Consider the following 16,736-nt stretch of genomic DNA (forward strand, 5'->3'; position numbering starts at 1 on the left):
GTTTCTCTAGCCTCCCTCCCAAGATCGTTCAAGCTATCTTCAGGTGAGACTCAGAGTTTGGGCTCTCCTTGATTTCTGACAGTGGGGGTTAATGGCTCAGCATTCCAAAGGGAATCCAAATCCTGAGGTGTTTTGTGTAACTTAGAAAGACACAGGTTCTGGGGTATTTGTTTTAAGGTAGGGTTGTACTCTCCCCATTATAGTATTTGCTTCCCCATTATTGAGAAATTAGGGTTAAACCACTGAAAGTGATGCTTCAAATGTGAAGATGAAGGGGAAGGAGAATTCAGAGCAGTAGCGGAGTTTCTTCCAGTAACACAGGTAGAATTTAGGAGCTGCGACCTGACTTTTCTCCTCTTAGTTATCTACTAGTTTATAGATTATGCAAGGTATCCATAAAGTCTGGAATCACAAGAAAGTATACATAGTCTCATCAGTGACATTTCTTATCCCAAGAAGTAGTCAGATTACGAACGAACAGGTCTGCAGGACAGAAAAATTTCTGTCTCCTCCAAGACCTATTCACTGCCCTCAGTCTGTAACTGACCCACCAGGTCATTGTGTGATTTAAAGGAAACTTCCCCTGACCCACTCCAACCCTCCTAAAAGGAACCCATTATCATATCTAGAACTCGACCATGTAGAGATTTATTAGGATATGATCAGTCATTCATACTCTCATATGGATTATTTTGAGTAAATTATATATCTAATTTTGAAGCTAGAAGAAGTCAGAGAAGTGAAGTAAATAGACCAAGGTCACAGCATGTTAAAAGCAGAACTAGAACGAAATCCTAGGTCTACTTACTCACAGCCTAGTGCTGTTCCCAGATAGCTCCTCCATAAACTAGAAAAGGTGTGTGCACACCTGTGCATGGTGCCTCACACTTATAATCTCAACATTTTGGGAGACTAAGGTGGGAGGATTGCTTGAGGCCAGGAGTTTGAGGCCAGCCTGGGCAACATAGCAAAACTCTGTTTCTACAAAAAATGTTTAAAAAGGAGAGATGGCTTAGAGCTGCACAGTCCACTATGGTAGCCACTAGCTACATGTGGCTGTTGAAGACTTCAGATGCGGCTAGTCCAATTTGAGAAGTGCTGGAAGTTTAAAATAAATACTGAATGTCAAAGGCCTAGTACAAAAAAAGAATAAAATATTTTTATAATTTTTTTAATTGATTAAATGTTCAAATGATAATGCCTTAGATACACTGGGTTAGAAAAGGTGAAATTAATTTTACCTGTTTTGGGTTTTTTTTTCTGTTTTTACTTTTTCATTTGCCTGCTATAGAATTTCAAATTATGTATGTGGCACATATTATATGTCTATTGGTCTGTGATGGCTTAGAGCATGTGAAAGAAAAGAGGAGAGGAGGGGAAACCTGAATGAGGAACTACAGTAAGGTTTGTTGCTTTTGTTTTTGTTTTTGTTTTTGAGACAGTCTCATTTTGTTGCCCAGGCTGGAGTGCAGTGGCATGATCTTGGCTCACTGTAACTGCCACCTCCCGGGTTCAAGTGATTCTCCTGCCTCAGCCTCCTGAGTAGCTGGGATTACAGGTGCCTGCCACCACACGTGGCTAATTTTTGTATTTTTTAGTAGAGACTGGGTTTCATCATGGTCAAGCTGGACTCAAATGGTCCGCCTGCCTCCACCTCCCAAAGTGTTGGGATTAAAGGTGTGAGCCACCAAGCCTGGCCAATAGTAAGGTCTCTGAATAGTCAGAAGACAACAAAAAAGTATCTGGCTCCTGTAGCTTAGGGGAGGACTTAGGAGCTTGAAGAACAGAAGTGTGGAATGGGGAGCTGCCAACACAGGCCTGGTGCTCAAGTTATACCTGGGGTATTCCTTCTCTTTCCCTCACTCCACTGTTTTAATCATTAGTATGTCTTTACGGTAACTGGGAAGATTATGGTATCAAAAAATCTGGACAGACTGCTAATGACTGGCAGTTCAGAACGCCACTTATTTTTATGCTAAAGTCTACTTTCTTTCAAATTCAAGGTTTCTACTTGACCACCCTTGAAAAACTTCTCTTTATTCAGATAAACATCTCTGGCTCTTAACCTCATAAACAGAGATAGTATGCTCTATCCATCTTTGTAATTCATTAATATCCATCTTAAAATGGGGATCTCCAGCCTGGCACAATATTGAAGGGAGAGTAACTAGTTCAGAATATGGTGGGTCCATTACCTTACATTTCTCAGAGCACAGGAATTCTTGCAGCTTTTTAATAGCTACCTCACACTGTTGGCTCATATTAAGTTTGTAGCCCAATTGACTTTTCATATGAACTGCTTCAGGGGGCCTGGGAAGTGAGGATGAAGCTTATAGCTCCCTATGCAGGGTAAACAGAAGGTATGTACATGGGTGCCTTTTCCTGTATTTTACAGGGCACACTTTATGTGGCATTTACTAACATGTATCTTTAACTTTCCAATTTAAGCATTTATTTACATATCATGGGCAAAAAGAATATAAAACTAAAGTGTTAAAAGCCATTGACAACTAAAAGTAAAGCAGCTCCTATAATGTGGAATTAATGAAGTTTGATTCAACAAAAATATGAATTCATGGCCGGCACGAGAATCCCAGCAGTTTGGGAGGCTGAGGCAGGTGGATCACCTGAGGTCAGGAGTTCAAGACTAGCTGGCCAACATGGTGAAACTCCATCCCTACTAAAAATGCAAAAATTAGCCAGACATGGTGGTGGGCACCTGTAATCCCAGCTATTCGGGAGGCTAAGGCAGAAGAATCGCTTGAACTCAGGAAGTAGAGATTGCCGTGAGCCAAGATCACGCCACTGCACTCCAGCCTGGGTGACAGAGACTCTGTCTCAAAAAAAAAAAAAGTACAAATTCACATACAAATTTTTAGAAACACATCTTTTGAACACACCAAGATTAAATTGTGTTCTACCAGCAAGCATTATTTTGTGTTAACTATGACACATTTTTTTTAACTGAGAAATGCTTAACTACAATTGACTTGTAATACATTTAATCTTTATTTCAGTTTTACTCAAATTTACTCTTCAATGTCATCTGAATACCATGTTCCTATAATTGCAGAATATTTGTACTTTTTAAAAAAGTAATTTTTTATAGCTGGCACGGTGGCTCACACCTGTAATCCCAGCACTTTGGGAGGCTGAGGTGGGTGGATTGCCTGAGCCCAGGAGTTTGAGACCAGCCTCAGCAACACAGTGAAACCCTGTCTCTACTAAAATACAAAAAATTAGCCAGGTGTGGTGGCATGTGCCTGTAATCCCAGCTACTTGGGAGGCTGAGGCAGGAGAATTGCTTGAACCCTGGAGGTGGAGGTTGCAGTAAGCTGAGATCACACCACTGCACTCCAGCCTGGGCGACAGAGCAGGACTCCGTCTCAAAAAAAAAGTAATTTGTTATTATCTGTATTGCAGGATAGAGAAGCAGTGTAACTTAGTAATTAAAAGCCACGCTTTAGTGTCAGGCAAACCTGGGTTTATAATCTTGCCTTTCATATTAACTAGCTGTGCAACCTTGTGAAAATTACTTGACCTCTCTGTACCTAAGTTTCCTCTTCTATAAAACAGTCCCTGACTCAGAAGACTGTTAGGACTGAATGAGTTAATACATATAAAGTACTTAATATGATACCTAGTACACAGTGCTGCAAATGTTTGATTATTTAAAAACCTGTTGTTGCTAATGAATATAATATACTTTTAAAATAGAAACTTAACACAATGAAATGATTGGCTAATTCTTAATATTTACATTAAAATTAGGGCCAGGCACAATGGCTCACACCTGTAATCCCAACACTTTTGGAGGCTAAGGTGGGAGTATCACTTGAGGTGGGATTAGCTGAGTGCATGCCTGAAGTCCTAGCTACTCAGTAGACTGAGGCAGGAAGATTGCTTCACTCCTGGATTCAAGACTGCAGAGTCCTGGGCAACAGAGTGACACCCTGTCAATCAATCAATAAAATAAATATATATTTATATATATTATATATAACATATATGTATATACACACGCACACAGATGCAGAGAGTATGGGACTGGTAAAACTATATTGATTATTTTAATGAGAAATTAATATAATTTTTGTAGAAAAAGGTATGTAGTTTTGCAGAAAGAGAAAATATAGTGTCTATTTTTATACTAAGAATGCTGTCTAGATAGTTGGATCAGATTGTGGATTTTTATCATAATTCAGTGTGAACCAACAAATGTTTTTAACATGCTGTTCTTCTTTTTAACTGATGAAGATTTGGATTCCTAGACTTGCCCAAGCACTTCTGTCTGCTGTGGCAGACGTGAGACTTTACTCATTAATGAAGCAACTAGAAAATCAGGAAGTGGCAAGATGGGTGGTAAGTTCTAAACACTTGAGAAGCTGTATGCCAGTTACTTCATTCCTATGGGTATAAAGCACATGGAAACACTGATTGCCAAAACAACTTTAGAAGATAATTCATGCAATTTGACAGAGGTACTTCCATAATTAAGAACAGTAGCATGCAGTGGCACCTGCTGTATCTTTCCTTCTGATTAAGCCCTGGACAGTGGCAGCCACTGATGCCCTCAAACCCTATGAGAGTCTAAACCTGGGAAACAGCCTTTGGAAACCTCTTTACTCCTCGAAATGCCTCTCTTTCCATAGCATGGAGTAGAGATAGTTCTAAATTACCAACTACTTCACAAAGCACCTTAGCTACTTACAACCCTTGTTCTGTTCCTCTGGCAAGCCTGTATGTGAGGTGCAGCCTGAGAAATCCCTTTGCATTGAAACTCTTTCACTTCTGAATGGGATGTCTGAAGTATTAGGTTGGTGTAAAAGTAACTGTGGTTTTTGCCACAACAGTATTAGGTTGGTACAATTACTGGACTCATGTAAGGAAGAGAGTATGGTATAGAAAACTATCTTTTGTCATTTGACTTACTTCAAGGTGAGATGATAGATTTCTGACATCTCCCATTCAAATCTTGAATGAATGAATTTTTCCCATTTACACAATATCCTAATGAGGGATTGGATCCTGTAGTACTATTGTTAATTCATATGGCTCTTTGTAAAGTTAATAAGCTTATATAAGCCTGCTCGAAAGTCTTAGTCTCATTATTTTCTACTTATATTCTATGTACATTGCTGAAAGCTCAACATAAAATGGTAGGCAAACGTCATGATGGCTTTGAAGTCCTTCCTCCAGAGATACAGCACTAGGTTCTTCTAGGAAAAACCTTGACTTTCATGAAAATTGGCAACATTTTTTAAAGGCTGTATTTGGAGAAATGGGAAGCTAGTGCCACATACTTAACAACTGCCTCAACCAACAAGTTTCTTTTAGCACATTTGTTTTGTAGACTTAATGTGCTGTGTGCATGTTCTTCCAAAAACTGATTCATTAATTTAGTCAATTTCCAAATTAAAATTTAATAATGTCTCCTGACTTTTTTTTTCCTCTTTCCTGTTTTATCTTAATTTTTCATCAGCATTCCAAAACAGGAAAACATTTCAAACAAGGACAATATTCCAAACAAGGTCAATAAAACAATCATAAAACTTGTGTCAGTCCTATAAGACAGTTTGAGAAATACTGATTGGAAGAATCTAGGTATGAATTTCAATCCTCTGTAAACTCTACCATCAAAGAATCTGTTTGTTTTATGTGTTCATTAATGAAAAATGGGATTTTAAATCAAATGCAGTGCCATAAAAATGCAACTGAAAGTATAAATTTCTTAACATGAACAAATATAGATCTGCTTTTCTCATAAACCTGTGTTTGAAATAACTTTCTAAAAATAACGTTCGGGCATGCCTACTTACTTTAACACCATCTACCTTTTGCTGTCCTTTGCACAATATTTAGACTTGCTTGCTATTTAGAAGATAGTATGTACTAAGATTTTCCATTTCCTACTTCATACATGTTTGCTCTACACTTGTTCTTAGTTTTTTTGCCAGTTGTGCTCCTGGTTCACATGGTATTGCTGTACCAGAACCCTTACAAACACCATGGAAACTGTTCTCACTATAATTGCTCTTTTCTACTATCCTTTGGAAGGCTCAAAGTCTATGAACAGGTAAGAAAAATTACTGTTAATAATTATGTACAAAACTCTACTTCTGAAAACTTAAATATCAACATATTGTAATGTCTAGTAGACCCCCCATTTTCATGAGTCATGAGAACCACAAAATTTCAGTTGATATATTATAGCAGAAAACAGATAATACTCAAACCAGATAATTAAGGAGAGTTTAACAAAAAGAATATTTGCAAAGGTGTAGACAATATTTAGGAAAGCCAATAAGGAAACACCATAGTACCCCCAGCCTAGTTATAGTAGGAAGTCTGTATTACCTCCAGGCTTTAAGGAGCAAGAAGAAATGGTTACTGGAATCTATAAAGAACTATAATTATAAGAGGGAGCCTCAACAGGGGACAGGCACAGCCATCCTACAGCAATAATGAGGAGACAGCCAGAGGATTAAATAATCCTGACCCAACTCTTCTGCCTCTCAGTTAGCCCAAACTAGTCAGAAGCCAGAAAGCAAGATAGCCATGAATGTTGTCCATTTGGGTCAGCTTTCCCGCATGTACAATGCTGGAGAAGAAGCCATCTGGAAAGGCAAATAGGAAAAAGTTAGACTTGATTTGGCTTCCTTTAAACTGGGGAAACAAATACCACACAATGGGAATATGAGTGAAGGCATAGAACTGTAAATGGGCTTCATTAACAGTTACAGTTACAGTATATTCAGGGCAGACTGTCCATAGTAGTTATAGAACGTGGTAGGATGCATGGAAGAAGAGAAGAATAAGGGATGAGGCAGGAACGGGGACTTTGAGTTTGGATTTTTTTTTTTTTTTTTTGAGATGGAGTTTCGCTCTTGTTACCCAGACTGGAGTGCAAGGGCACAATCTCGGCTCACCACAACCTCTGCCTCCTGGGTTCAGGCAATTCTCCTGCCTCAGCCTCCCGAGTAGCTGGTATTACAGGCATGCGCCACCATGCCCAGCTAATTTTTTGTATTTTTAGTAGAGACGGGGTTTCACTATGTTGACCAGGATGGTCTCGATCTCTTAACCGCCTCGGCCTTGTGATCCACCCGCCTCGGCCTCCCAAAAGTTTGGATTTTAGTCTGTAGGTAATAGGGAACCATTTGAGATGTTTGAGCAGCATGACGTCATCAAATCTGATTTGGAAAAACTTCTTTTGTAATAGCAGTATTTAGGATATACTAAAAGGAACAAAAGCCAGAATTTGAGTTCTAGTTAAAATCCTAGTATCCATTTTTCCTACAAAATAAGGTCATTGGGAGGATCAAATAAAATAAGATCATTTCTGCCTTAGACTCTTTTGACTACAAGAAAAAGCATTCACTCAAGTTACGTATATGATGCAGACTTTCTTATAAGGCTAAAAGGGAAAAGGGGCATCTCAAGCCTTGTGGCCAGGACTGGAAGAAAACTGTCGAATACCTCAGCCACACAGATGAATAAAGGTTATGCAGAATCCAAGGCAGTTTTGGGGAATGAGCTGTTTTGTTGTGCCTTTATATCCCAAATAGCCTGTGAATCCTGCATTAGTCTTTCATTATTTAGGGGCTTAGCCAGATTCTGTCCACTTCTCATTTTGCTAGCAATTACCAGATTTCTCTGTATCTCACATTCGGTTTGAGAGAATCTAATTAGGTCCATTAAATGTCACTGTCTCTATCTGGACATAATTTTATTTCACACTGGCCAGCCTTAGATTGGCTACTTGGGCCGAGGTACCCTCCCCTAATTCAGTCATGAAGCACAAGGGTCATGTGGTACAAAAGGAGTGCTATATAAGCGTTTTTCCTTGTATAAGCATGACAGGTACTATTCTAGACCTGACAATAAAATGACATTTTGCATACTCTTTTTAAAAATGCAAGTATTGGCCAGACACAGTGGCTCACGCCTGTGATCCCAGCACTTTGGGAGGCAGAGGCGGGTGGATCACTTGAGGCCAGGAGTTCGAGACCAGCCTGGCTCACATGGTGAAACCCCGTCCCTACTAAAAATACAAAAATTAGCTAGTCATGGTGGCACATGCTTGTAATCCCAGCTACTAGGGAGGCTGAGGCAGCAGAATTGCTTGAACCAGGGAGATGGAGGTTGCAGTGAACTAAGATAATGCCATTGCACTCCAATCTAGGCAAAGAAGTGAGACTCCATCTCAAAAAAAAAAGCAAGTATTATAAATGAAAGATTCCTTTAAGGATGGTATGAGAACATATAAGCATTGATTTCTATAAAATGAGGATAAAACTGTTTTCATGATAATTAAATGAGAATCTATGTGAAGTGTAAAACATAGGGCCTATTACAAAATAAGTGTTCAATAAATATTGATGACAATGATGTTGTTGTTAAATAAAGGAATTTTTCTGCCGGGCGCGGTGGCTCACGCCTGCACTTTGGGAGGCAGAGACGGGAGGATCACAAGGTCAGGAGTTCGAGACCAGCCTGGCCAACATAGTGAAACCCTGTGTCTACTAAAAATTCAAAACTCAGCTGGGCATGGTGGCACGTACCTGTAGTCCCAGCTACTTGGGAGGCTGAGGCAGGAGAATTGCTTGAACCCAGGAGGCAGAGGTTGTAGTGAGCCAAGACCCAGCCATTGCACTCCAGCCTGGGCTACAGAGCGACACTCTGTCTCAAAAAATAAAATAAAAAGGAATATTTCTAGGCCTGGTGCAGGGGTGCACACCTGTAATCCCAACACCTTGGGAGGCAGGGGTGGGAGGATTGCTTGAGCTCAGGGGTTTGACGTCAGCCTGGGCAACAAAATGAGACCCTATCTCTACAAAAAAATAAAAAGACTATAGTCCCAGCTACTTGGGAGGCTGAGGGGGGAGGATTATTTGAGCCTGGGAGATGGAGGCTGCAGTGAGCCATGATCATGTCACTGCATTCCAACCTGGACCACAGAGTGAGATCCTTTCTCAAAAAAAAAAAAAGTATTTCTGGGCAATGCAAAAAAAGCCAAAACAAAAACCATGATGAAAAGGTTCCGGGATACTAAGTGTCAGAACTTAATGTAAAATGACGACCGTAGAAGTAGGAAGGAAACAAAAGTGGACGAGTGGGATGAAAAGTGCTGTTTAAGGTAACTCCAAAGTTTTAAGACTAGGAAACTGAATGTGGCCAGGTGTGATAGTTCACACCTGTAATCCCAACACTTTGGGAGGCTGAGGAGGGAGGATTACTTGAGCCAAGGAGTTCAAGACCAGCCTGGACAACACAGTGAGACCCCATCTCTACAAAACATTTAAAAGTTAAAGAGGCATGGTCCATAGTCCCAGCTACTAAAAAGGCTGAGGAGCTTGAAATGTCAAGGATGCAGTGAGCTGTGATTGCACCACTGTGCTCCAGCTTGGGCAAGACCCTGGCTAAAAAACAAAAAAGAAACAAAGAAACTGCAACATGGGTGGATCTGGAGGCCATTATCCTACGCAAACTAACACAGGAACAGAAAACCAAATACCACATGTTCTCACATAAGAGAACTAAACAACAAGAACACATGGATACTAGGAGGGAAACAGCAGATACTGGGGGCCTACTTGAAGGTGGAAGGTGGGAGAAGGGAGAGGATCAGAAAAAATACCTATAGGGTACTATGTTTATTACCCAGTTGACAAAATTATCTGTACACCAAATCTCCGTGATATGAAATTTACCTATATAGCAAACCTGCACATGTACCCCTGAACCTAAAATAAAAGTTAAAAGAAAAAATTGCATGGAAAAAATTAAAATAAAAGAAGGAAACTAAATACTATTAATTTATATAGTGTACACTGAAGAGGTTTGAGGAAAAGTTGTGGGGTTTATGTCACATAGCTCTGAGTACCCGTATATGATCTATATAAAAATAGCAGAAATCCCAAAGTGCTGGGATTACAGGTGTGAGCCACAGCTATATAAAAACTGGCCAAGGCAGGTGGATCACTTGATGTCAGGAGTTCAAGACCAACATGGCCAACATGGTGAAACCCCATCTTTACTAAAAATACAAAAATTAGCCAGGCATGGTGGCATGCGCCAGTAGTCCCCTCGACTCAGGAGGCTGAAGTGGGAGAATCACTTGGACCCAGGAGGTGGAAGTTGCAGTAAGCCGAGATCGTGCCACTGGCTTCCAGCCTGGGTGATAGAGTGAGATCCTGTCTTAAAAAAAAAAGACAAATTAAGGAGTAAGAAATATACATCTGAAAATTTGGAGTAAGGTCAGCACTAGAAATACAGACTTGGCAGTCCACTATGTAATTTCACTATAGCAGAAGTTGTATGTAGCAGTCTATGAGTCAAATGCTACTTGGCTAAATTTTTTAAATAGTGAGTTTGGTTTTTTTTAAGAGTCTCTGTTTCCCAGGCTGGAGTGCAGTGATATGATCTCAGCTCACTGCAGCCTCGACCACCTGGGCTGAAGCAATCCTCCCGCCCCAGCCTCTCAAGTAGATGGGACCACAGGCTTACACCACCATGTCCAGCTAATTTTTAAAAAAATGTGTAGCAGGGTGTGATGGCTCATGCCTGTAATCCCAGCACTTTGGGAGGCTAACATAGGTCGATCACCTAAGGTCAGGAGTTCAAGACCAGCCTCACCAACATGGTGAAACCTTGTCTCTACTAAAAATACAAAATTAGCCAGATATGGTGGTGCATACCTGTAATCCCTGCTACTCAGGAGGCTAAGACAGGAGAATCACTTGAACCCAGGAGGCGGGGATTGCAGTGAGTCCAGATCATACCATTGCACTCCAGCCTGGGCAACAAAAGCAAAATCCATCTCAAAAAAAAAAAAAAAAAAAAAAAAAGACTGGCTGAGCCACAATTACAAGCTGTGGCTCACACCTGTAATCCCAGCACTTTGGGAGGCTGAGGCAGGTGATCACAAGAGCAGGAGATCAAGACCATCCTGGCTAACACAGTGAAAACCTGACTCTACTAAAAATACAAAAAATTAGCTGGGCATGGTGGCACATGCCTATAGTCCCAGCTACTCAGGAGACTGAGGCAGGAGAAACGCTTGAATCCGCAAGGCAGAGGTTGTAGTGAGCCAAGATTGTACCACTGTACTCCAGCCTGGGTGACAGAGCAAGACTCTGTTTAAAAAAAAAAAAAGAAAAAGAAAAGAAAAAATTTTTGTGTGTGTGGAGATGGGGTCTCTTTCAATTGCCCAGTTGGTCTTGAACTCCTAGGATCAAGTGATCCTCCTGCCATGGTCTCCTGAAGTGTTGGGATTACAGACATGAGCCACCAAACCCAGCCTAAATTTCAAGCTCATATATCAAAATCTGTATTTCTGGTTTTTCTTGAAAAATTAGAAGTTCTAGTAGCATTTTGGGCTAGGATAACTTCATGACAATACCATGGTTCAAACCTAGTCTACAAATCTCTTATTTATTTATTTAGACAGAGTTTCGCTCTGTCACCCAGGCTGGAGTGCCGTGGTGTGATCTTGGCTCAATGCAACCTCTGCCTCCTGGGTTCAACCAGTTCTCCTGCCTCAGCCTCCTGAGTTGCTGCAACTACAAGCATGCACTACCATACCCAGCTAATTTTTGTACTTTTAGTAGAGTCAGAGTTTCACCATGTTGTCCAGGCTCGTCTTGAACTCCTGACCTTGTGATCCACCCGCCCTGGCCTCCAAAAGTGCTAGGATTATAGGCGTGAACCACCACACCTGGCCCATTTCTCATTTTTATAGTTTAGCAGGTCTCTGTAAGCGTTTGAATTTGTTATCCCTGAACTTATATCCTCATCAACATTATAGATTTCTTTTTTCTTTTTTGAGATGGAATTTCACTCTTGTTGCCCAGGCTAGAGTGCAATGGTATCAGCTTGGCTCACTGCAACCTCCATCCACCTCCCAGGTTCAAGCAACTTTCCTGCCTTAGACTCCCAAGTAGCTGGGATTACAGGCACCCGCTACAACGCCTGACTAATTTTTTGTATTTTTAGTAGATAAAGTTTCATGCTGTTGGCCAGGCTGATCATGAACTCCTGACCTCAGGTGATCCACCCATCTTGGCCTCCCAAAGTGCTGGGATTGCAGGTGTGAGCCACCACACTTGGCCTATAGATTTCTTTATAGTTATTTTATTAATTAATAGGTATATAATGGTAATATAGGTTGTCTTATTTTGCTGTCTTTTAATTTTTACGGAGCAATTTTTCCATATAATAATATACTATTCACAGTCCTCATGATTAAATTATCATCTCTTTCAACCATTAGTTGAGAGAAGTCTTACTATAAAAATCTATATTTTTATCCATGATCATATAGTTTATACAGTAGACCTTTTATCAGTTGTATGTATATATATATTTCAATTGGCTAAAATTAACTTCCTTTCAAAACAAAATTTTATGTACTCAGAGCCCATCACTGCCTAAATAATCCTGTTTCTTTAAATGCCCATGCTTTTTCTTAGAGAAAGGCTCTCTGTATGACTTTCTTATAGCTCTTTATAAGAAACTTGATCATTTTTTTTAAATCAAGAAATTAATTGGTAAAGTTGTGAGGTAAAAAGTATACTTTTTATGGCACCCAAGACTGGCATTAAAACATACTTGAAAATACTAGAATTAGAAAATGAGCACTGAAAACAGCTTTAGATATTACCTTTTTTAACAGACAAGAAAACCCAAGACCCAGAAAGTATAAGTAACCTGCAAAAGTTAATATAGCTATTTAGGCTGAGCATGGTGACCCACACCTGTAATCCCAGCACTTTAGGAGGCTGAGGCAGGCGGATCACCTGAGGTCGGGGTTTGAGGCCAGCTTGGCCAACATGGTGAAATGCTGTCTCTACTAAAAATATAAAAAATTAGTCAGGCATGGTGGTATACACCTGTAATCCCAGCTACTCAGGATACTGAGGCAAGAGAATTGCTTGCACCCAGGAGGCAGAAGTTACATTGAGCCAACATCGTGCCACTGCACTCCAGCCTGAGTGATAGAGTGAGACTCTGTCTCAAAAAAAAAAAAAAAAGTTCATATAGCCACTTATACCAAAAGGAAGATGTCAAATCACAGTGTAAATGATAGATAACTTCAAAGTTAATTTCCCACTTGTCTTACTTTCCTCTTACAGTGTCAAGTACTCATCCCTAGTGGCACTTGCCTTCATAATTCGTCCCACAGCTGTCATTCCGTGGACACCTTTGCTCTTCAGACATTTCTGTCAAGAACCAAGAAAGCTTGATCTTATTCTACATCATTTTTCACCCGTAGGGTAAGTGTGGTAACAATCCATCCCTTAATTTTAGTAACCTATAAATCACAGATTATGAACAAAATTTTACATCTTTGAGCTAATTATTATATCTTCTAATGTCAACGAGAACTCTTAGTCCAAGGAAATAGAATATTGCAAAACTTATGTATTATATTCTTATATTTGTGATCCTGACTATAACTATTTTAATTTGCTTAACTGAGTACTTTTGTAATTATTTCTAACTTAGAACTGTCCAATGCTTTATTTCCTAAATATTTCTCAAATATATTTTAGGAATACTTGATTCTTTTACATATGTATAGGGCTTTATCATTCCTAATGTGTTTTTACATATTACCTCATAATTTTTGTAATACTTCAATCTAGGCAATATATGTTTTTATTTTGTAGTAGAGAAAACAGGAGGCTGGGAGAAATTAAAATGTGTTAGCCAAAGCCATTGGACTGGTTGCTATACTGGTATTGAAAGCCAGGTCTTCTAACTACACTATGAGCTCCTAGGATCAGACATATCCCAAGTATCTAGTAGACTACCCCAAATAATTATTTATTGAAGGGATGACTGCATTCTGACTCTTAGAACAGTGATCTTTTTATATACAATCGTGTACCATATAGTGACATTTTGGTTAGCCCTGGACTGCATTTATGACAGTGATCCCATTAGATTATATCAGTATATTTTACTGTACTTTAGTTTCTCTGTTTAGATATGTATATTCATTTATTTGAGATGGAATTTTGCTCCGTCACCCAGGCTGGAGTGTAGTGGTGCAATCTCAGCTCATTGCAACCTCTGCCTCCCTCCCAGGTCCAAGTGATTCTCCTGCCTCAGCCTCCCAACTAGCTGGTATTACAGGCACCCGCCATCACACCAGGCTAATTTTTGTATTTTTAGTAGAGATAGGGTTTTACCATGTTACCCAGCTAGTCTCGAACTCCTGACCTTAGGTGATCTGCCCACCTTGGCCTCCCAAAGTTCTGGCATTACATGCGTGAGCCACTGTGCCCAGCCTGTTCTGCCATAGTTAGATACACAGATACTTAGCATTGTGTTATGGTTGCTTACAATATTCAGTATAGTACCATGCTATATAGGTTTGCAGCCTAGGAGCAGTAGGCTATACCATATAGCCAAGAGATGTGTCAGCTATACTATCTGAGCTTGTGTAAATGCACTCTATGATGTTTGCACAATGATGAAATTGCCTAATGATGCAGTTCTCAGAATGTATCCCCACTGTTAAGCAGTACATGACTGTACTAGTATTCATTAGTCACAAGTATTTTTTGGGTAGCAATCTGAAAGGACTAAATTATCTTGCGTCTCAGTTCCTAACTTGTTGTCATTTCTCAGATGTATTACTAACATTACGTTAAGTGTGTTCATTCATTCAGGAAGTATTTAATCCTACTATGTGTCAGGCAGTGTTCCAGATGTAGGAGATGCATCAATTTAACCAAAAAAAGTTCCAGCCTTCATGAAGTTTACATCCCAATAGGGAAAGAGAGACAGCTCAAAAGATAAGAGTACATATGTATTAAGCCTGTAATCCCAGCACTTTGGGAGGCTGAGGCAGGTGGATCACGTGGTCAAGAGATCAAGACCATCCTGGTCAACATGTGAAACCCTGTCTCTACTAAAAATACAAAAAAATTAGCTGGGCATGGTGGCGCGTGCCTGTAATCCCAGCTACTCAGGAGGCTGAGGCAGGAGAATTGCCTGAACCCAGGAGGCGGAGGTTGCGGTGAGCCGAGATCACGCCATTGCACTCCCACCTGGATAACAAGAGCGAAACTCCGTCTCAAAAAAAAAAAAAAAGTACATATGTATTTGTCACAGGGAAAAATAATTGTGGGATAAGGAGGATAGAATGCTAGTGCTTGGGGTAGTGGGGGAGCTGTTCTTTTTAAATAGGGTAGTTGGGAAAGATCACTATGATAAGGTGACACTGGAGCCAAAACTTAAAGGAATTGAGGGAGTGAACCATGTAGTTACTTGATGAGAGAATATTCCAGGCAAAGGAACCAGGCGAGTAGTAAGTATGTTGGACATATTTAAGGAACAGCAAGAAGACTGATGTGGCTAAAAGAGAGTGAGCTTGGAAGAATGTAACAATGAAGTCAGAGGGATAGCATGGGCTCAGTTCATAGAGGCTTTGACACTGAGGGAGAGAGAAAGCCTTTTTAATCTCATCAGCAGCACGATAACATATTCATTTAATAAGCATTTAACCTACTTTATATCCAGCATTTGATAATTTAGAAGTGAGTAAGATACAGTGTCTGCTCTCAAAGTCTGTAGGGGAAAAAAGATATAACAGTACAGATGCTCCTTCACTCAGGGTTACATCCTGATAAACTCATTGCAGATTGAAAATAGAGTAACTCAGGCACAGCACAGTGGCTCACACCTGTAATCCTAGTGTTTTGGGAGGCCAGGAGTTCAAGACGAGCCTGAGAAACATAATAAGACCCTGTTTCAACAAAAAAATTTAAAAATTAGCCACATATGGTGGCACTAGGCACGCCTGTAGTCCTAGCTACGTGGGAGGCTGAAGCAGGAGGATCCCTTCAAGCCAGGAGTTCCAAGTTACAGTGAGCTATGATCATTCCACTGCACTCCAGCCTGGAAAACAGAGTGATATCCTGTCTCCAAACAAAATAAATAAAAAAGAAAATATTCTGCATCAAAAATGCACTTAATACATCTAACGTGCTGAACATCATAGCTTAGTCCACCATAAATATGCTCAGAATACTTAAATTAGCCTACAGTTAGACAAAATCATCTAACACAAAGCCTATTTCATAATAAAATGTTAGACTATCTCGGGCTGGGGGTGGTGGCTCATGCCTGTAATTCCAGCATTTTGGGAGGCCAAGGTGGGTGGATCACCTGAGGTCAGGAGTTCGAGACCAGCATATTCAACCTGGTGAAACCCCATCTCTACTAAAAATACAAAAATTAGCTGGGCGTGGTAGTGGGCATCTGTAATCCCAGCTACTCAGGAGGCTGAGACAGGGGAATCACTTGAACTTGGGAGGCGGAGGTTGCAGTGAGCTGAGATCATACCATTGCACTCCAGCCTAGGGAACAAGAGTGAAACTCCATCTCAAAAAAAAAAGTTTGAATATCTCATGTAATTCATTGACTGAATTTCACTAAAAGTGAAAAACAGAATGGCTCTATGGGTACCATTTCAAAATTGAAAAATCGTAAATTGAACCATCATTATTTAGGGATTATAATTCTTACCCAGTGATTTAAAGTGTTCTAGTGGTTGGGTGCAGTGGCTCACACCTGTAATCCCAGTACTTTGGAAGGCCCAGGCGGGCGGATCACCTGAGGTCAGGAGTTCAAGACCAGCCTGGCCAACATGGCAAAACCTCGTCTCTACTAAAAATACAAAAAATTTAGCTGGGCATTGTGACACATGCCTGTAATCCCAG

At 40.2% G+C, this 16,736-nt stretch overlaps 2 protein-coding genes across 8 annotated transcripts in view; one reads left to right on the top strand and one right to left on the bottom strand.

Moving 5' to 3' along the window:
- PIGB (phosphatidylinositol glycan anchor biosynthesis class B) overlaps positions 1-16,736 on the top strand; it is a 42,015-nt gene that overhangs the window by 2,828 nt on the left and 22,451 nt on the right. The window contains exons 4-6 of the mRNA XM_054239669.2: positions 4,258-4,362; positions 5,946-6,076; positions 13,137-13,277. Of these exons, the coding sequence (XP_054095644.1) occupies positions 4,258-4,362; positions 5,946-6,076; positions 13,137-13,277 (377 nt within the window). The remainder of the gene's footprint in view (positions 1-4,257; positions 4,363-5,945; positions 6,077-13,136; positions 13,278-16,736) is intronic.
- The window catches only part of CCPG1 (cell cycle progression 1), an 86,866-nt gene that overhangs the window by 2,200 nt on the left and 67,930 nt on the right, over positions 1-16,736 (bottom strand). For 2 of the 7 annotated variants that reach the window (XR_013521011.1, XM_078334265.1), the window contains one exon: positions 6,193-6,617. The exons of the other annotated variants lie outside the window; for them this stretch is intronic. Coding sequence is in view for 1 of the 2 variants with exons in the window: in XM_078334265.1 (XP_078190391.1) it covers positions 6,579-6,617 (39 nt within the window). In the remaining variant the exon portion in view is untranslated. Of the gene's footprint in view, positions 1-6,192; positions 6,618-16,736 lie in introns of those variants that run through there. 7 annotated transcript variants of the gene reach the window in all.

This window comes from Callithrix jacchus, chromosome 8 (assembly GCF_049354715.1).
Source record: "Callithrix jacchus isolate 240 chromosome 8, calJac240_pri, whole genome shotgun sequence".
In the NCBI taxonomy this organism is placed as follows: Eukaryota; Metazoa; Chordata; class Mammalia; order Primates; family Cebidae; genus Callithrix; species Callithrix jacchus.